Source organism: Ictalurus punctatus, chromosome 8 (genome assembly GCF_001660625.3).
Source record: "Ictalurus punctatus breed USDA103 chromosome 8, Coco_2.0, whole genome shotgun sequence".
Lineage (NCBI taxonomy): Eukaryota > Metazoa > Chordata > Actinopteri > Siluriformes > Ictaluridae > Ictalurus > Ictalurus punctatus.
In genome coordinates this window covers 13,107,925-13,130,356 of record NC_030423.2, presented here as the reverse complement: position 1 = coordinate 13,130,356, position 22,432 = coordinate 13,107,925, and the positions used below count along the sequence as shown (strand labels likewise).

General features: G+C 37.8%; 1 protein-coding gene across 2 annotated transcripts in view; it reads right to left on the bottom strand.

The window, feature by feature from the left end:
* Positions 1–961: 961 nt before the first annotated feature.
* tsc22d3 (TSC22 domain family, member 3) overlaps positions 962–22,432 on the bottom strand; it is a 33,731-nt gene continuing 12,260 nt past the window's right edge. Inside the window, exons 1-3 of one of the 2 annotated variants that reach the window (XM_047157200.2) lie at positions 3,040–3,636; positions 2,656–2,707; positions 962–2,306 (exon numbers count right to left, since the gene is read on the bottom strand). In XM_047157200.2, the coding sequence (XP_047013156.1) occupies positions 2,058–2,306; positions 2,656–2,707; positions 3,040–3,161 (423 nt within the window). In that variant the 5' untranslated portion in view covers positions 3,162–3,636 and the 3' untranslated portion in view covers positions 962–2,057. Of the gene's footprint in view, positions 2,307–2,655; positions 2,708–3,039; positions 3,637–22,432 lie in introns of those variants that run through there. The other variant, XM_017474483.3, reaches the window with a different exon arrangement.

The window sequence follows — 22,432 nt, the reverse complement described above, 5'->3', positions numbered from 1 at the left end:
ATTACACTGCTAAACAATACTATGTCGTGACACAGAAACACTTAAGTACTGCGTATTGTGTTTCAGAACAGAGTGAACCTAACACGAACTGACGATACTGTACTTCTTTTGAAGTCTGCATGCATGAAAAGTTTGACCCAGTGGACATTCCTCAAGAGATAGCTGAACTCCATAACCTTCATATAATCCCCTTTTTTGGATGGTGAGCCTTGTAAGGAGTTACATTGAAATGTCAAGCTCTGATTTGTACGTGGAAGCTTGCCACCTTGGGAACCCAACACTGCTCCAGTTCCACTAATAGTGCCAATGTTGAGATTTTCTCGGCTTTGAACAGAGCGATGTAAGACTCTTACATGCTAGAGGTCATCTCAGGCTCTTATTGTTGATTTCCTCAAAACCTGCTGTGTAACTGTTGCCCAGAAGCTCTTACAATTTATATGTAGATATACTTATCAACTTAAATCAACATTGCAAGTTCTTATTTAGAGTCATAAGTAAACTACATTGCATAAGGTCCTCAACAGTAAGTAAACACTGAGTATTTGCCTGAATCATGGTTTGCAGGAAGCATGTATAAAAGGGCATAAAGAGAATTACCCTTACCTGTGGTCATGCCCTATATTCCTATTTCAAATGAGAATAGGTCTATTTGACAATGCTTTGTGGAGGAGATCATTCAAGCTAGTGGTTCCAGTTTTGTCTAATGTTTTATCTAAATACAGAATGGACAGTGCCCATGCCAGATTTCCTTTTAGGATCTGGTGCATAGCTTTAACTACAAATGATTGAAGCCAATTGTGAAATATGAAACATATGCAAATTATAATATTGTATGTGACCTTAAATGTTACATGTCCATGTTATATCTGAATAGGTATTCAACAAATGAATTCATGTTAGAACTTACTGCACCTAAAAAAAATATATCAAAAATTGTAAGTAATTGCAGCAGAGTCAAGAATGATTTAGTGTAAACATAAGGTTTATTGCTATGTGCATTTTGTATCCATACATGGTTGAAAACATTGTTCAATGGACACAGTGAAGCAACAACACTCATGTTTTAAAAAACAGACGAAGACCAAAAAAAAAAAAAAAAAAAAAAAAAATTTTATACCTTCGCCACACATACATGGTCATGAGTGACGCGAGTATGAAGTGAGACTTTGGTAGTTAGAAATGTTAGCTCAAGAGTATGTTGTCCTGTTCAGACAACATGCATACACAAACAAGTCCCGCCACTGAGCAAGTTGGCAATATCAGGAGTGCACATGCAAAAAGAGCAGATGCTGCTCCACTCCATCATTTCTCTTTACATCATCATCATGTGATAATTTACAGAACTAAGCAAATTTATACACATCACTACGCCCACAAAAGAATCAACAGTTTACAGGAGTTGATTTTGTTCAGGTTCAAAAGAAAAACCAAAGCAGAAGATCCCTTACAAGCAGCAAGCCCCATCGGCAAAGAATACAGAAGATTCTTATGAAGCGTGTGACTAAAAATCACCAATGTTATAGCATGGACCAAAAGGTCTAGCTCAGCTACATAAACTCTTGTGGATGTGTGCATGTGAGACCACTAATGTGAGCTTATGAGTCTAAGCACAGTCAACAGGCTTGACTATGTGCAATCCCAGGTAGCTTGTAGCATTGAGAACTCCACATTGGGGTTCTTGTGACTCTGAAAGCAAGTCTCTAAGGGAACATTCCCTTGGTGCTTTTTTTGGGACCAGCACGGTCAGACAAGCCCCTCTCGTCCTCAAGGACAGCGAGAGAAAAGCTAGGCCGGGTTCCCCCTCCATGCGGCCGGTGGTCTGGTCATACTGTAACCTACATCACTCTCTCTTTTTCTGCAGAAGTCCGAAGAGATTGTCGGATATTACAGAAGAGGCAAAGGCCACTGGAAACGTCGGAGGCTTTCATTTGGGTCAGGTTTTTTTTCCCCCCGTCTGTACAGCCAGCTTCGAGTAGAAGCTGCACATCAACAATGACAACATGTGAGGTCCATTTCAGGTGGGAGCCGTGACTCTGCCCGCCCCAATGCAGAGCCACTTATACAGCCGAGCTTTTGTACTGGCTGCGCTGCTTGGACGTCTCCAACCCCTGCGTTTCCAGCGGAAGCAGGGGCTCTGATGGAAGACGTGACTGGAACTTCTCCAGCTGCTCTGGGCTCGCCAAGTTCTTCAGCAGGCTGTTCTCGCGCTCCAGCTGGTTGTTCTTTTCAGCCAGCTCCTTGATCTGCTCTTTCAAGATCTCTACTTCCTCCCTGACTGCATACATCAGGTGGTTCTTCACAAGATCCTGGGCAAAAAGAAAGATTTAGTTTTCAGACTTTCCATCACATTCGTCACTCTGGATAAGAAACATAAAGCTAAACTCTCATGTCTACTTAAATGCATTTAGAGAATTTGGTCTTGCAAGAAATGTAACTCATTGCATGAAAAAAATAATTTTCTCAGTCAATCTGATTTCTATTTGAGCTACAGCATCAAATGCTGGTTATGGTGTTTGAGTGGGGTAATATCTGCAGTCTGCAGCACTGTTCTTACATATTGTCATCGCATAATAGATTGAATGCATTGTTTTCAAGGCCAATAGTGTGAAAGGAATTTATTGTGCATTCATGCTTGTCAGGGGAATTCCTTCTTACCATTGCTTGCTCGATCTTGTTGTCTATCGCCACAACGCTAGCACCAGAGGCACTGTAAACAAAAAGAAAGTAAAAAATCATTAGCACCCAGAATCCAGGGGTAAACACACACGGATGATGGCTACTATACTGCAAACAAACTGCAAATTAGCAAAAAAAAAAAATAAAAAAAAAAAAGGCTGCAAATGTATTAAGTGTTCTGGAGCAAAACGGCAATAATAAGAACAAACAGAGTGATGTAGGCTGGTGTAGAGAAACTGAACGACCACCAAACTAACCGGTTGTCTTCCAAAATTTGTCAAAATAAACGACTTCTACAGGCTCGGTTCAGACTAAAGCAACACTACAAAGTAATGAAGACTCGCTTTAAGTGCATGTATTTACCTGTTGTCAAGTTTGACCGATACAACATCCCCTCCCAAGAACGAAGAGAAGAAGGAGATGGAAAAGTTGTGCAGCTGATAAACAGCCACTTCCATTGGCGTTTTGAACATCTCCGTATTCATGTTCAGGATTAAACCGGTTTGAATAATGCTTGTCGCCACTTTTGCGACTCTTTGTCAGGGCACTAAGTGAACTTTTTTGCGGTTGTTTTGCTTTCACGGAGCTCGCACGCTTCCCGAAAACCCGGGAGCTAACTTCTAAATACTTCAGTTTCAGTGAAACGCCGTCTGCAGAGTGCTGCTATTTCTGCCGCAACTCGTATTTATACTCGCAGCAAATGACGTCCGTGGGGACGTCAGAATAAATTATGTAAATAAGCCAGACGGTTTTGACCCCTCCCTGAACCCGCGCAAGGAACACCGCAGGCACCAAGAAGCCACGGGTCAAAAACAAGAACATCAACATCAAACCACAAACAAGTCAAGCGTGCGTTACAGAGGTAAATAACTCTCTGATTACACTCCAAGTCGAACACGCCTCAAACCTGAACATTACCTGAACTATTTCATATCAAATTCACACAGAGTTATTTACACAATCTTTCTTATAGTATGCGTCCCCATTTTATCACGTTATATCCTGCAGAATTTACCCCCCCCCCCATAAAAAGTTTATTTACTTTAATTATGTTTATATTTAATATTCACTGTACCCCCCCCCCCACCGAAATGTAATTTACATGCATTTAGACTGTTTCTCCCTTCTCCCTCGTTATTGACTGTTTATTGGCTCATTCTCGGCATCTAGTGGCTGTATAGTAAATTACAGCAGGTACACTGTCAGAAATGAAATATAACAAATATATCAAACTGCACTATTCCTTGTGTTTTGTACCTTTAGTACGCAACATTCACCTGAAAACGTGAATATAGTGTACCTTTAAAAAAAAATAAAAAATAAAAAAAACATTTAAAGTAATTGGACCTTAAGGACCCCAAAAGGCTAATTAAGCAGACGCTACAGTACTTGCACCTTCCCAGGTACAAGATACAATCTTAAGGTACAAAAGATCACCACCCTAGTGACAAGGAAAAGTGCAGTTTGGTACCTTTATTTCTTGGACAGCATGAGAGTTTGCGTGAGAGCAGACACAAGCTATAACTCAAGCGTTGCAGCACACAGACACCACAATGTTACCCTAAACCGACTATCCTTAAACAGTCAAATATCCGTAAGTCACCAGTCACTTGTGTGTAATTGCCTAATGCAGCGTGGCTAAGTTCTACATGTCTCTGGGTGTTGCTTATATTACACTAATTGAGTTTATTAGTATGTGTTATTATGTATCAGGATTGTACTATTTGTACTTTGGCCGCGTTCAGTCTCGTGTGTAAACATTCCTGAATACTAGTCCTCACCCCAACCCATGTGTTTACTTGTGGATCTTTTTGTTCTTCCAACAACTGGTTTGCACTTGGCTTTTTGGTCAATCTGCGGAAACATCTGCCATTCTCCATCACTTGTGTAAAGGGCATAGATACCTGCTTTATTTATAGCTGTCTTATTTGTAAGACACTTTGGATCATCCAAATTAATAAAGAAATGTAATAAAAGAAGAATATTAACTAATAATTCAATCTTATTTAGTAGACGAAGCACACACTAGGCACTCAGTCTCACAGTATACTGTAACGTAAACTTTGATATATTTAAGCTATGTTTAAGTTCTGTGAAAAGTCATTATCATGCCTTATAGGAAGGAAGCCTACAGCATATGGTTTGTACAGCCTCTGAAAGGATATGTCTTACAAGTTCCCAACATATTTTCCAGGCACTGTGCAAAAGTAATCTTTTTAAGTATATATATATTCCCTTCACATATCTTGAAAATGCAAAGTTTAAAACAGGAATGCAGGAAGCACAAACTGAAATGCAGTATTTTAATGAGCCCAGGGAGCTGAACTTTACATCAGTGCCCACTGTGCAAAGTTCTGTTGTGTTTGTCACAGCAGTGACCATCCCAGACTGAAATTGGGCCCTTTGCATGAACGAAGACAATTAGATAGAAAGCAAATAATCGTGTTGTGGTTATTCATTACACACCAGACTGAGGAAGTATCTGAAATATGCTGTTAACTACAGAAACGACACCAGTTAAACACTTTAACCATGTTGAATCAGCAGTGACATATTTTAAAGTAATCTAGATTTTGGCATTAGTAGGTTGGACTTTTAGTAAAAATATTTATTGATGGATAGTAATAGAAGAGAGCAGGGAGTTGATTAATGTCATCAGTTTCCTGGCACCATTTTACCTGCATAAAATAGTGGCATTTACATCCGGGGGGGGGGATATAAACCCAATTTCATCAGAAGGCAATCAAAATCTTACAAGTGTAATTTATTAGCTTTGTATGTGGGTGTTTCTGAGTACTGAGCTGGATCATTTCCCATGAGAAATGATGCATTGGATTAATGATTAAACCTCAATTTTGCCCATGGCAATAGCATTAAACATTCCTTCACTTACAAGTTCACAGATTCAGATAATATGGCTGTGCCTTTTGATAGTGTTGGTCTTTTAGGCAAGGATTTTTAACAGGTACTATCAGATATATTAACCAAAAATTGTTCATAGCACTGTTGCCTTAAACGGTCTCCAGGGAGAACATGGAGTTTCACCTTCATATTCTTCCCACGTCCACATTGGTTTCCTCAGGGTCCTCCAGTGTCCGCCTATCTCCCAAAAAACATGCATGTAGGGGGATTGGATTATAAATTACCCCTAGGCATGAATGAGTGTCATAGCAAAATAAAAGCCGTAGCAAAATTAAGCGTTTTTGGCCGCAATAATCACAAAAACTCTGCGAACTCCTGTACAGACTGATTAAGAAAGAAAAACAGTGTCACTCTGTTGGAATAGTACATATAACCAAATTAATGCCTCAGCTGATTGCAGTTTAATTAATTGTAGTGAAAAGTTTTCTCAAGGAATTATTGACTATGTGGGATTAATTAACTGAAACCAGTGGAACAGTGACAAAAGTAAATGCTCAGCACCCATCCAATGTAGAGAGAATGAACAGAAAAGGACTGAGCACCCATTAGTGACAATATGAACTGGCTGTCATGTTTAATTTTAAGCTGTGTATACAAGGCTGCCAGGTTGAATTTTAAAGCAGTAGGGCTATGTTTGCATCTCGTCTCCTGGACTGTGGACACCGACTGTGCTGCAGACAAGCTAATTGGTGAGTTCTGATGACAGTGTAGCATATGAAATGAGAAGAGATGTAAGGTTATGCATCATGGTGACAGCCCTGCAGGGTCCAAGGAACAAATCTTCTCAGTTAGTGGTGAGCCCAACATTATGTAACCTTCTTCAAAGGGTTTGGGGTACTTTTTATTAGCTTCATATGAATAAATACAAAAAAAAGCAGAGCATGATGGTTCCATAATTACAGAACTCACTCTGCTGTGGTGCAGTCATGTGCTGAGGCAGCACTTTAACACCTGCTGCTTTCTTCGTATATCATCACATACAGCAGAGATGGAAAGTTTTCAATCTTATATTTTCCTAATACACTCACTCACTTTCAGTAGCCTATCCCAGGAACACTGGGTGTGAGACAGAAATACACCCGGTATGGGACACCAGTCCATTCAAGGGCATCATGCTCACACACAATCACATATACATTCACACCTAGAAGCAATTTAGAAAGTTCAATCAACCTACCAGCATGTTTTTGGGAGATGGGAGGAAACTAGAGAACTTGGATGAAACCCACACAGACATGATGAGAAAATGCACAGAAACACTGCTTTTCTAGTACAGTTTTGTTAAAATGATTACATCACATTATTATATTATTCTCCACTAACAAAAGTGAAATGATTTTATCAGTTACTGAAGTAGAGGTGATGATAATATATGCACGGAGGTTTAGGATGTCACTGTGGCTGAATTCTGGCAAACATTTTTACCTTGTTTATATACCTGGCCATAATTCATTACAATCAATTCTTTAAAAGAAAAAAATATCGTTTGTCTGTAATCTTCCATCAGAATGCAATTACTTTTTGTCTCCTTCTGATTTTTGAAATCACTATGTAAATGCGGGCAAGGAAATTCATCCATCCATTTTCTGTACCCCTTATCCTTCTCTACACACATAGGGTGGAGGCAGAAAACGAACCCCAAAGCCCAGAGTTGCGAGGCAAACGTGCTAAGGCAGGAAAATAATTCAATAAAAGGGAAGTTATTTATTTATTTATTTATTTATTTTATATTTATTTTAATATCTTATGTCTTTATGTCCCCCCACCCTTAGCTGTAATCGCTCAGAAATAGCCTACTTCACGTAATGGAAGAAGAAATTTGTCAACATTTTTGTTTCATGTTGTCTTCTAGATACACAAACAGAGGATTTCAAATGAGGCTTTGGGATTTAGATAAAATACATACATACATACATATATACATATACATATGTATTTATACACACACACACACACACACACACACACACACATATATATATATATATATATATATATATATATATATATATATATATATATATATATATATATATATAAAATTATGCCTTTATAAGTCATGAATTATATGAGTAATAGTTATCAACTCAGTAAAAGTGTGTATTAGTTTTTACTAAATAACCTTTGGACCTTACTGTATAACACCTTCTAATCTCAATTGTACAGATGCACAATAAGACACTTTGTAAAGTTTAAAGTGGGACAGTGTACAGTGGGTCTCTGTGCTGTCACTATGGGACAGTGGAGACGTCTCCAACTCCCTCCAATACACAAATGCTCTGTGCTGCTTTGGCACAATTAATGTGCTTTAAAAGACTATTCAACACTAATACGGATGTTGATTTAATGTCAAACATTAAAAACAAAACACAATGCTGAAAAGCAGTTGTAGTCTGTATTTCTGTATCCAACAGTGCAAGCCATTAGAGTATGTATCACAATACTGATTTTGATGTAATGACTATCATATATATGCCTTATTAAAATCTCATTTCTAGTTCAATATAAGCATGCATAAAAGTCAGCTATCCCAACATTAAAACCAAGATGTAGGTTATATTTGTACTATTTGCTCACTATTCAGATTGATTAGTAAAAACTGTCGTACACCATCAAGCTCCTCTGCACTGCCAAACCATTTTAATCCACGTAGTTCAAATAAAGGTTGAACAACACATGATAAATCATGATTTCAGCAATGAGTTTAGTTGGGTAATTAACTTGTTAATAACAGCCTCGCCTTGCCTAGCAATTTTGCAACCCAAAGCTGGAAGCAGTTGGACGAGCCCGAATTTTTTCACTCTCACTGTACACCTACACAACCGATCTATCAGATGTCAACAGGATTGATTTACAACCACTTACCGCCTGTCCCTCCTGTTGAAAAGGCTAGGTGAGAAAGGGGGCTTGTAGCTCATGGCTACATGCGTATTGTCAAATTTTGCAGGCTATGTTGGTGCCAGGCGCCAGTATTGTGCAGGATCTTTGGAACAGTCAGGATATGAGTGAAAGTGCCCCATTGTGTCAGCTGAATGGGAGGAGAGAAGACAGACAACGATGCACATTTCTGTCCTTGCTCTACTTGTTAATATAACGAATCGAATACACTATTCAGAATGCTTTGGATTGGACATGAGCAATCGGCAAATTCTTTGACACGGTGTCAAGGTAATAATTATAATTGACCAGGTGATTATATGACAAGGTTGCATCAGGTCACAGAGGTAGCTCAGGTATGTGTTCTGTACATGTGCCCTCATTTCCTGTAACTAAGAAACTGATACCTGCCTGATGCAATCCTATGTATTGTGGGGTTTGTTTTCTTCTTTGAAAGAAGTTATTGTCATACCTATCTTGAAGTTTCCATAAATCTTAGCTGTTTACTCTTTTTGCACAGCATAATTATACCTTAAGGTGTCCAGACGACATGTTTCAACTTTTGCGAGTCTAATGTTCAACTTAGCCCCCAGACAGCATTGTTACAGATGAATAGCAAAAATCCAGACAAGAGGAACAGAAGAAAGCTTGATAATACTCTAAAGAAGGCTATAGCTGAGCCCAATATAGTTCGACATGTGCAGAAGTAATGTAGGGTGTACAAACATGTGCAAACAGATGCTGTCTATTCAAGCCAGGGGATTAAATGTCTCTTTCGATCCAAATGGTTATATGGTTATAAGTCTCATTGGGATGGGCTGAGAGAGCTGGGTTTTACCTGGATAATGGGTGCTTAAGGTACTTGCTTCAACTCAAAATAGACTATCAGCTTAACTGTCTATTATATAGATGTTGTATATTAGCTAATCATGTTCTATAATTAAATATTTCAAGCATCTGGAGTAACATGTCAATAATTGTTGTGGTGTTGTTATAGAATTCGGTAAATCAATACAGCAGTAGCATGTTACATATTGCCTGGCTGATGCAATAAGACAAGCTATAAAATATTACTCATACTGCAGCAGAAACCATCTCAAATATTTAGATATTACCAAGATATGTTTTTTCTTTTGTATGCTTGACCTGTATGCAGTAAGAAGCAAAGCTTGTCAGACTCTAGCCTTTGCAAATGTTTTAAAGACAAAAAAAGATCAAGCTGTTCCTTTGCTACTTTATATTGCACAAAGTGGTGTGCTGAAGTGTATTGATTGTAAACAGATTTTACATTGTTTAGAAAGCAGCTTCATATGGCCTTGAGCATGGAGTTCTGCATATGTCTCTTCATGGCCATCAGTAGGAACAAATAAGGAAATTTTCCAGCTCTTTCACCTGCACGCCCACAAGGGTAATTCTCTATGCGGATCATGTGATATACTAAGGTTAGGGGATTGGTAAGCAGTATATGGCACCATAATTTGATGACGTATACTCCTGGGCAAAAAATGGGCCTTGCCCAAAGTGGCAAAATATTAAACTTTTAATGCTCTTAAGAATAAACCACTGTTCAGAAAATTACCACTTTTTGTTTGTTTACTTTTGCTGCAGTTAACTGTTTGGGGGAAAGATAGAAACAGAACAATTCACTTATATAGTCTTCTTGTACAAAAGGTAAAATCATGATAATGATTAAAATGTTTGATGTAAAATTCAAACTAACACATGCCTGAATGTACAAAATTAAAATGAAGTAAAAATTAAATAAAATGAAAAAATTAAAAAAGAAATAATAATAATAAAAGTAAAAATAGAAAGCTGTTTACCCACAGCATGGGACAAGTTTACCACAAGGCTTATACATAAAAATACATTTTAAAAAAAAGCTAAGTGAAAAGTGATCCCATCTAAGTTACTTTATCTATTTGTTTACTTCTTGCTAATATCCTCACCAATGATTTGTTGAAGACATTTTTTAGGCCCAGGAGTGTAGAGGACATTTATATCACACTTTATGAACCATATGACTAATTCTCTGGTTTTTGCTCCATCAACAATAATCTATATATCTTTCCTTAGACATGAAGTCGATATAAACTAGCCACAGAATACTTACACATGCTTCCTCTGAGACACATAAAGCCAACCAACCACATTTTTTTCAAAATGCTGCTTGTGTCACAGAGCAATGTGACACACTCGAAGAAAGTGCTATCTGCCCTCTTCCTCATACATAAACTCACAGATACTAGTGTCACTGTGACTGACAAAGGCTAGAATGTATGCCAGCCCACCCACCCAGAGAGCATAGATAATTTTGCTCCCTTAGCTCCCAGCCATGGATAAGAGGAACCAGTTGCTTATTAGAACAATACAGAAAAAGACCAGTTCCTCTTAGTGCTGTCTATTTAAACAATAGGATGTCATGCTCTTAAAATTTGTTTTTGTACAGTATTTCATGGGATGCAAAACTAATGTATTTCTCTCAATCTTTCAGGCCCCTTTTTACCAATCATCCTTCCCAAGTCTAGTTCAGACCTGGCTGGCTGTTAGTGCTAGTTATTACAGCACACAGGGTTACACAGTGAAGAATTGGGACAGTGCTCTGTCATAAATCTATGGAGATATGAGCAACATAAACCAAATCTCCAGACTTCACTAGCTGGGGAATCCCATTTCCAGCTGATGTGTGGTCTTACCTTATTGTAGACACACCAAACACTGCAGATGGAGACAAGTTCTAAGAAGAGTCATCTAAAGCATTTTGACAGGTAGGCAGTACACGTGAGGTCACTAGGGTGTGTATATAGTGCAAATGCTTCAAATTCCTTTGGGTTTCACGTGGGAACATATTTACTATCATGTCACATGACAGCAGGATTTACCAAAGCTGCAAAGCTCATGTTCTGTCATATTTAAAAGCCTAAGCCACAATTAAGAAAGGATCTTTTTTATTATTCCTAGAAAGTATACCTGTGAAGCAAGTTTACAGTATGTTGAGTGCCTGACCATACATTTAAGTGTTTTGATGGCTTAATTGTGCCATCCATGAACTGTAAATGATTGTGTGTTGCTGTTTTTTTGTTGTTGTTGTTGTTGTTTTGTTTTTGAAAGAACATGTCTCTTCTGGTAAGTCCAAAACATGCATGTGTCTAAATCCATGAGACAATGTAGTTACATGCTATGAAATTATGGTACATTGGCCAGCACCTCCAGGATTTTGTGATTTTGCAATCGCAAAATCAAGCAAACTCTGCAATATTCGGAGGAGCATGCTTTTTTTTCCGAAATTGCCATAAATTTTCCACAGATTTGGGCCAAGATGCAGCATGTGACGTCATCACAAGGCTCATTCAGCTAAAGCACTCTTCAGTTCACTTGCGTTGAACATGAGTATAGCTAGAAGATCTCATTTACCAACAAACATCATTGCAAAAGACTATGCAAAACAATTTCATGCAACTGCAATTTCACCAATTCTAGTTTTTTTGCAAATAGCACAAAAATCTCTGTTTTTTGAAATTTTGAAAAAACACAGCAAAATCAAGCTTTTTTGGCTGCAACAATCACAAAAAAAACTCCTGTATAGACTGATTGGTATGTTTTTTAAACGGTCCTTTGGCATTTTTTTTACAGTTCTCTTTGTGCATAACGCTTTAAAAAATCATGCAAAAATTATAAGCAATGTAATTTGATTTATATGATTTAATGGCTTTAATTCCAAATGTATTATTTGTATTTTTTTTTCATGCAAGGTGAATGAGACCATGTTAGAGAATATTCTCCAGAATGTACACTCTATGTGTTTTGTTTTGTTCTTGTTTTTTTAACACTGACTCATGCATGCAAATGCCAGGTGATAAAAGACAGAACGCACACTAGTTTTGCGTCATTGTCACATCTTTAGTAAAAGGATTTCTCCAGAACAAAAGCGCATGAAGAAGCTCCACACTGATCTTTTCCAATCTGATTAGCCTCTATCTACATGATCACAATCTGCCCAGTGTCCCAGAGCGAGTTATGCTTCACAGCCCAGTGTGATTGTGTTTCAATAAGCAGTGAACAGCCTTTTTTTTTTTTTAACAGTAATGTGATCAAAAAAAAGTCTTGAATTCTTGAACTGGTGTGCTTATGTCCAGGCACTAATGTCAGGCTTTATCATCGACCCCACCATCAGCAGCTCAGCTCACAGTAAGGTGTTTTGTGCCTCTAAGGCGACTGCTGGATTCCTCTTCCATATCCATGGTAAATAAACTAGCTCTGCCTGTTCAGGTATGAAGACAGAATGTTCCAGATGTGAGTGCAGCTGTGCAGCAGTGGTTGTTTTGTTGCAAATGGGCACAATTAATAATGCATGGCTTTCTGTGGAGGCGCAGAAATGTCAGAGTGGCTTTCCCACGCATGACCGCTTAACGCCTGCACTAATCCATGTTTCTTGTTACACAACGGCCTCCTGTGGGCATTTCTGCTTCTCAAGAAAGTGGGCTCCACTGTCACGGCAGGTTTATATAACTAGCCTCATCTGCAATGCCTGAGGAAGCTGTAAACCCAGTGGTTGCTTCTGCAGTGGGCTTTTACTCTTCAGCACAATCATAAAACATGCATGGACAGAGCATACATTAAACCATGCAAGAGTATATTTATATCCATCAGCTGCTAGTCAACTGAAATGTCCCATTTGAACTTTTTACTAAAGCCAGGTTTACACTGTGTGATTTCAGTTGTCTTTTAACATTATTATTAGTACTAAATACTGTACTAAATGAACCCATTACAATTTGGGTCAAATTCCACAACAGACTGAGATAATATGCATTCTCCATGTCAAGCAATATGATTAATAAGCTCTAACGCTAGAACTACATTCTACACACGTAATCAAGCAGCATGGTCCAGGCTCATGCAGAAAATGGGCTTGCATAAATGAAAACAAGCCCTCAGCAATGTTATGGAAACATCCAGTATAGAATTCCAGAAGGAAAACACATTTTAAAATGTGAAGGTGAGTAATTTGGAGGAGTCTGTTCAAGTCAAAATGGTATAAGAAGCTTATATTTCAAAGTGACATTAAATTAATAAGGATATTTTTCTGTCCAATAGCACACATGATACCTGCTGGTAATGTTAGTGTATTGATTCATGTGAGCAAGCCAATATTTTCATTTACATTTCCCCAGTAATGCTGTCCCATTAGTTTTGCTTACGGCATAATTATATTGGTTTCTTTAAGACAGCCATTATTGCAGTGGTCACATTCTGAGTTTTTAGTCAAATATATTTCTGACTATGTGGAAACTTTGTTGTCGACTGCCTTTTGTTACAATGGCACTTAATGTCACATTATGTTTTTTATGACCACTGATCATAACTCATGAACAAACGTATAAATTTATGATGTGTGCGATTTTAGTGTATGGTGGCAAAATTGAGCTAAAAATCATAGTGTAAAGCCTTCTTTAAACTTCAATTTAGTATCGTAAAGTACTATTTGTGGTAAGAACGAATGGGAGATTATTGTAAGGTCAGGAAACACAAAAAGTTCAACACTATATTAAAACAAAGATATGTTAACAGAACTTATTGTGCCCTGAGTGTAAGCAGATGAAATAAAGACACCAAAATTTACACTTATAAGCACCTATAAGCATCTATAGATGCTCTTGCTCTATATGGCACCTATTGCTAGAGAAAAAATTCTATTTTAGCAAGTAAAAATATATTGAATATATGCCAGTTCAACTAATATTTGTGATGTTTTTACTTATTTCAAGTTTGAAACTGTCTTATTCTACTATTAAATAACTCTGAAAAATAGCATAAAGTTGCCAATATCAAACATTTATTCATAGTAAGAAGCTAAATTGTCTACCAATACAATCTTAAATTTAGACCAAGACAGACTTAAACTTGAACTTAGTAAATATGTCTAGAAATGGGCTTAATGGTCATATATTTTTTCATATACTAATCTCACAGTGAGAAATATTAGATAGCTATTTCCTTTATTCAAGATATCTTCACCTGCTAAGATATCTTTTTTCTCTCTTTTTTTAAAGAACAGGAGGGTTAAATCTACAAATTGAGCCACTCCAGATTCAGATACTTTTCCTCATTTTCACCCTGAATTGAATGACATCAAAACCAGACTAAAGGAGACACGGTTCATGTCTTGAGGTTATTGTTTGGGTGATCACAAAGCCACTGCCTTTCCTGCTTTGAAAAGCAGCAGTGTTGTTTTGGCACTAGCAGAAAAGAAACAGTGCCAAGAGTAGAGGATGTGACTCTTCCAAGAATCCACTCTCATGTGGATTGGATGGCATCAACAGTGCAGCATAGAGTCTGTGCCCGAATCAACTCATTAGAGAGCGCCTCTTCTGCGAGCAGAGCCAAGCGCCCACCCGCTGTGTCTCATTTATTTGCTCAGGTACAGAGCTGACAGAAAGTTGCTTTGCTTGTTGCAGGCAATGAGGCCTGAAAATGAGTGCAATCGTATTGAAATTCAACATTTCTTCCTGTGGTGTCTCTAAACAATGACGATTTAATGAATTCATTCCCTCTTGTGCACAAAGTATAATTAACCTCATCTAAAAGTAGGGGAGAAAAAGGAAAGCCCAAAGATGATGAGGTGGGATTGTTTAGGGGACTACTCCTAATAATAAACTCATGATAGCTCCTCTAATTATTCACATCAGAGCTTTTATTACTTCCATTGCATTTAATCTTTCCACGCGGTGGATTGAATTGTTTAGTATGAGGAGGATGTATGTGTTGTCTTTGGGTTTAGAACGTTAGTGCCTTTTGTGTCTGTTGCGTTATAAACCACAATGATTTCTTCTACTATCGTTCTCTAACTATTCTTTACACAGCACAGGACTAAAGATGGTTGATGATTCATTGTTCTCTCAGACAACACAGTACATGCACGCACTGAACAGATCACAGAAATCCAATAATCTGTGAGACCAGGGAGTAAGAATGTTCATGGCTACATGTACAGGCTCCTCACTGTCTTTTCTTACATACTCTTCCCTTAAATCCAGATCCAAGGTCGAAAGAAATTCCAAGAAAACACCAGACTAGAGCCAAATGAAAGCTGCTTCTCGCTAGTGCAGGCTTGCTTTAGTGAGCAGTGTGCATAGGTATGTTAGCATGCACATGCATGAGTGTGTGCAAGTGTGCATTTGTGCATAGACACTATTTGTATTTGTAATTTATGTCAGAAGAGAGAGTTTAATTGAAAAATGTCAAACCTCTAAATACAGGTTTGACAACGCTGTGATGTAAACACTCTCATCTCACTCTCATCCACCCAGAGCAATGTGCGCAGATGAATAGAGCATAACAGAGATGGAGGTAGCTGATGTGAAGGATTTGCACACGTAGGCAGAGAACTCAGAGCCAACTATCTGTCAGTTTATCTCTAGAACAATCTAGAACTTGCCAGCAAAGCTTTGTTCACACAAAGACGGTGATATGCTGGCAAGCTTCCAGTACTTAAAGAACATGTAATGTACAAAGGGGTCAGTGAGGTTAAGAATCCACACTGCCCTATGATGTTTACCATTATATGTACTATATAGCATTTTGTTTGTTTGTTTGTTTGTTGGGGAAATACAGCACTACATAGACATTTTAAAATAGTTTTAAAATAATTGCCAAACCACAGTTACATGTACTAAAATGAACATCCTAACAGAGTTTTAAAATAAATGCAAAACTTGTTTGTGTTCTTCGACAGTAGCAGGTACTTCTGGTGTGCTGTTACACACCATATAATATGCTTATGTGGGATGTTACAGCAAATTAATCAAAATTGGTCTGGTGTGAGTGGTTACCAGGAAGTTGATTGTCTACCTATAACATTACTTCCCAAAGTGTTGCATTCCTCCTTATAGCACAGTAATTTCCCAACATCAACAATGCATTTTGTTTTGGAATGTCCACAAAATGAGTTAGCTCCTATTATTGCTTACATTGTATCAGTCATTTCATAAATACCGGCTTCACTTACATTATAAACAGCCATTCCCTTACCAGCCATTTTACTCTCTCTCTTGAAGTTTATAAGGCATAAAAATGCAGCTTGTCGTGTTACCAAGAAACTGCAAAGACTTTCTGAGAAGTTCTGACTGTTACAAAGCACTGATGCTACATACACGACTTTCAAAAGTTCACCGTATTAACAAATAGATATGTTTTTTGACCAAACAGAATAGAGGTCAATAGTGTTGTGGTATAATGCTTTTTAACATTATGAGATAAAATGGCTAGGGGAAGTAAACTGGCATGTTCTCTCACTCAGTGTGCTGAAGTCTGTATATATATATCAATCACACGAAATAATAGGACTATCCAGGTATTTATTTCTCATTTGAACGTACTGTATGTAAGCTTAATGAGGGGCTCTTAATGAACCAAAAACAGTGTCAAATTCCAGCTTTACAATGTAGTGCAATGCCTTCTTTTATTTATCTACACAAACAACTCAATCTCATTTCTGTTTCACATGAAACACCTATCACCTATCTTAGAGCAGCACAATGGACAATTGTCTCTCATTCCATTCCTGAACTCCTGTTTCCAGCCATACAAATTGTGAGATGAAGTTACCTTTCGGGAGGATAGTGATGAAAACAACCCCTAACAGGTGTGTTCAAATATGTGTTCCGCTAACCCACCCAGTGCACCAGCTGAATTATGTTCCTAAACCACTAAATGGGTTCAGTCATCCTTCTGCACATGTTGCTTTTTTTTCTTTTTTTTTTTGTTGATCATGACACTCTGTCAACATGTAAAGCTCCTCTAGCCTGAAGCACAGGAGTGTGCCCTGCCAGGTAATTAGCGCACCTTTCACGTGTCTGAGTGTTCGACTGCTTGTCTGGTTCTCTGCTATTCCTGGCACGAGCAGAGGTGTTAGGTACCTTGCGTTGACATCCAGAATGCCCCCTAGAGCTGTGCCTTGAACTGTATGTTTGCTTGCAGCAAAGCGTTATTTGCACTGTCTCCATGCTTTTGGCGTTTGCATGCTCTACTGACAGAAGGTGTTGACTGTTTACAACCCACTCACCTGATCTATCTGTCAGTCATCATACACACATGGCGTATGTTTGTGTACCATTGGATCTAAATTAAATTCTTGTCAGCACGTATCAATAGTATGGTGATAATTGTTTAATACATTAGTCGATATATTTTTAAAGGCAGGTGCTTTGTAGCGTTGCATGGAGCCTATTTTACTTGCTGATTCTTTTTACTTATTTATGCAACAGAATATGATTTGATTCCAATCACATACACATGTTTTATCCCTAAAACAAATTTTGCAATACAGATACTGTGTAATATACAGGATTGTACAGCAAACATTACTATTATAATTTATGCTGTAACAAAAAAAAAAAAGTCTGCCAACAGTCAGCTTTAGTATATACTTAGAGATTAGGTGGACTTGATCAGCGCTGCACTTCGGACCATATACAAGCTTGGTAACTAAGAGTTTCCTGGCAACATGGGAAGTAAACAGAGCATAGGACGAGCCTCTGCATGACCCTCACATGAGGACAGTGAGGAAAGTGGCCACAGAAAAGCCCTATAATTAGACAGATCCCCTCAGACGTGGGATTGGAAATGTGGCAGTTAAGGCACAGCGCTTTAAGACTGCTGAGCATTCTCTCTTGACTCGTTTCCTACAGTACATGAGTGAAGTGCATCCAAAGCACACACCACACAGATTCCTCTGAACACAGTGTTTAGGGTGCGGTGGATTGTTTTGATAGCTATAATATTTCCTCTTCAAAAATATTTCTTATTTATTTTTGTGACAAAAGGGATTAATGTGATGTATTTTCTTAAGAAGGTGTTAGGTCTTCAACTGAAAGTGGGTGTAGCATTAACACACACTGTTATTAACATACATTATTCCAGCTCCAGACACTAGTGTTTTTGTTAATGTTCGTGAGAAGGGTGTGCTGTGTCACTGTCTGACACAGTTGATGGGTATGTGTGTTGGTGTGTGTGTGTGTGTGTGTGTGTGTGTGTGTGTGTGTGTGTGTGTGTGTGTGTGTGTGTGTGTATTTTGGTGTGTGTTTGTGTGTGTGTGTATTTTGGTGCATATGTGAGAGAACACCGAAAGAGGGAAATTAAAAAAAAAAATGAGGAAGAGAAAGAGGCGGGGAGCGAGGGTGCTCACAGCTGTTGTTCTGCTGTGCTTCCTCTGATAGCGCACTTGGCAGTACTCCCAGTTCTTTAGGTAGAAAACATTAATTGAAACGAGAAGCAAATGTGCATTGGATGTATTTTATTAATAAAAAGTATGTAATTGCTTTCAAGACTTTGAGCATAAGATCAGCACACTCTGAGTTAGGTTTTAAGAAACTCTTTCACAAGCCTGCTTTCACCTAGCTTATATTGGGTGATGTGCTATGTTGTTGTTTTATATGTTTTGAATGGTTATGCTGTGTTTTACTTAATGCCTGTGTTACGTTGTAATGTGTTGTTATTCCTTGTCTTGTTTATGTTCATACCGCTTTATTGTTTTTATATACTGTGAAGCACTATATGACAAATGTCTAGAATAGCACTATATAAATACATTGTACTTACTTACTTACATGCATTGATCTTGCCTTATATGGGGCTGGCCAATTATTTTGTATATTGTAAATATTTATTTTTTTTACCATGATGCTGGACACTAAAGCGCTTGCATTAAATTTATCCTATATACAGTATATCAGGAGCAACTAACATGACTAAATGGCAACAATGGTTTAACTTTGTTTAGCTATTCTTTATTATTTAATGGCTATAAAGACAATTTGAAGTAGTTATGTTTTGTTTCTCATTAACTGCTACACAAATTGTGGCTGTTTTTTGTTTTTTTAAACAAATCATGTTGTTATTTAACTATTGATGCATAAATGCATGTGATTTAATAAGCCACACCATTGATCTGCTACAGAACACAAGCTGGTTAATGTTTCGAAAATTAGAGCTGCTGAATGATTTTTTTCCTAATATGTATTCGCTCTGCTACAATATTTGTTTCAAGACCTGAAACACAACCACTGTTGTTGTTATTATGTTCATGTACATATGAAATCTATGCTGATCCCCTATTAAAGTCATCACTGGTCACATGAATGAACATGCTGACATATGGAAAATCATGAGCTTCTTATTACTGGATCAGCTGATAGACCGGACTTTAAGTCTTTAATCTGTTCTTCACAAATGTCTTTGCCCCACATGAGTGTCATACTGGGCAAGATGGAGCAATGAAGGAATCTCTAAAGAAATGTATCCACACTCAGGTGTTAATAAGCTTTGGGTCTATAATGGCTTAGATATGAAATTCATTGCCACTTCCAGACTTGACGTAAATGAATTCTGGGGATTGAAAGTCTCTAGAGAGGAGGACAATAAACATAAGCTTCCAAACAATAGTTCTTAAGCACAGAAAGGATTTCAACTGAAGCACACGTAAGCTGTGTGAGAAGTCTATAGATTTTAGTCAGTGCCACATCAACTAAGCACTATATTGAATTTATACCACAGCACTGTTGAATTCTTGAACCTGTTTGGTCAGAACATGTGGATTAATTTTGTGTAACAGTAGGTGTGACCGTCGTGACGGCTGTAAATTAAATCACAGGTTTACAATATTGCACTTCTTATAAGTTATAATTTCTATAGTAACAGCTATTTCACAGACACGTGAATGGCATATAAGTTTTTATTTTAAAAATGCTGTTATTTAACATAGAAAAAAGTCTAAACATCAAGGAGATGTTTATTTTTTAAGTTTATCAAGTGTCCGTGCTTTGTAGTAATCAGAGATAAAGCTATTTCTTTTTTTTTTTCCTACCACGGGAAAGTTATACGTTTCCACAGTTTCTCTGTAGCAAGTTGCATTTTTGTCTTATTAACTTTGAGAGAGAAGAAACAGAAGCAATTCTCAGTACAGTTATAATGCGCTGTAAGTGCTACCAAGAACTAACTTATAATGTGGCCGCTACATAAGATTAAATGTAATTATACATGGACTAAAAAGGATGGTGTGTAATCATGGACAAATTGCTGTGGGATAAGAGGAATAAAACTTCAGGACTGTTATTGGGAAATAATTATCTTTAGGGTGGTAACAATAACAAAACACATTTTACTTTAAAATAAAGAATGTTATATATCATATCTTTTGTGTAAGTTCAGCAGTGCATTGTATTGAGCTTAAATAATGGTGAATTGTTTTAGTGCAATGTTAAATTAAATGGTATTTTTGACATGGCCTCAATTGACCTAGACTGATGCAGATTAACTTAGATTGAGTTAAGATTTGATTTAGAGTTGAAATCCTGGGAGGATTATCACGGCATTCAACCAGATTGAGACCTAGTGCAACTTTTGGGATATTGTCAAGAGGGCTCATGTGTGAAGAAAAGCCAATACATTACTGGGAGATTTGTTTGTTTGTTTAATCATTTTCATTTTTGTAGAATCAACAACGGGTGGGGAGGCCTAAATACAGACAAACTACTAAGAAGAAGAATAGGAGAACCGTCTGGAAATTGGAGTGATTCCGAAATGAAGGTGCTGTTTGTTATTTGCTTAAAGGACAAAATTCTTTGTTGAATGAATGGCACACTTATGGGATGACGTTTAATGAGCCAATCACTAGCAGGCTCTGAGAATGCCGAATTAGTAGAGAGGAGAAGCAGATGCTAAACAACCTAAATTATTTGAAATGTGAGATTCAATAAATTCATTGTTAGTGGTTTGGTTATATTTTGCATGAATTTGTCAGAACATTCATGCAAAATAGTGTTTGAAGTAACGTTTGAATGGCACACTGTGCACACATTACTAGTAAAATTAATTTTGTGTGTTGGGGGGATTGGTAGGGGTAGGTTGTGTAAAACTACTACTAAATGACAATTAAGTGTACCCTCCCAGGATTAGGACACTGCAAGTGAATGAAGTCACTCAACAAACGAGACTTTTATCTATAGTCAATCTTGAAAGCGCCCTGCTCTGTGGACCCATTCAACAGACAGCAAAATGTTTCACGTTCCAGGCCTCATTCTCTTGGCTTTCTTGGCAGTCTGTGTGGGTTTATTTGGCAGGACTCATAAGCTGTGTTCTTTTTCTCTTCTCTGTTTTCCAGACTGCTTTGCTCTGCTGACTCATTTGCCTCGCTGCAATGTTAGCAAGCACACTTATACCTCGCTCATGATTTGCTCTATGACATCTCAATGGAAAGAATGCTGCCACAAACTGGGTAAATGGCACTTAGTGTCCTTCTATGACAGCAAAGGTGCCAGTGAATGCAGAAGGCTTAGTGCTAGTGCAGATCTGCTACAGCAGTTTTAGTAAACAAATCAAAGAAGGTGAGGCTCAGACAGATTCTTCCTTGGAATTTTGGCATATTTTAGCCTGGGTAAGGACGAAAGACGTTCAAATGATACCAATGATACATTCAAACCCCTTGAGTTTGTCAGAGGACACTTTAAATACAACAGCCTGCTCAGGAAGACCTTATCTGGGGAGTCTGAATGTTAACTTGTTCAATCCAGTATTTACAAAACAATTAGCCAAATCCGAACTTACAAGAAAGGGACTAAAGGTTGAAAGGTGTTGTTCAGACTAACTCTAATTTTTTTTTTTTTTATGTAAAAAAACAGAAGGACATTGGCACAGACATGGAACAGGGTGTTTCCAGGACAAGCTGATAGTTTCCTGTAAAGTCACATAAAGGTTGCTTAACTAAAACTGCCTTCCCCGTTATTCTCCCACAGCTGTGGTAAACACAATGAGAGAAATGAGTGCAAAGGAAAGGACAGATTCTTACATGCCCAAACACTGCATGGATTATCGTAAAAGGCAAAACTAAATCAGTTCATTTTGAATCACTGGATCTGTAACTGGTACTTTAATTCCTCCTTTCAATCACATTTTAATACTT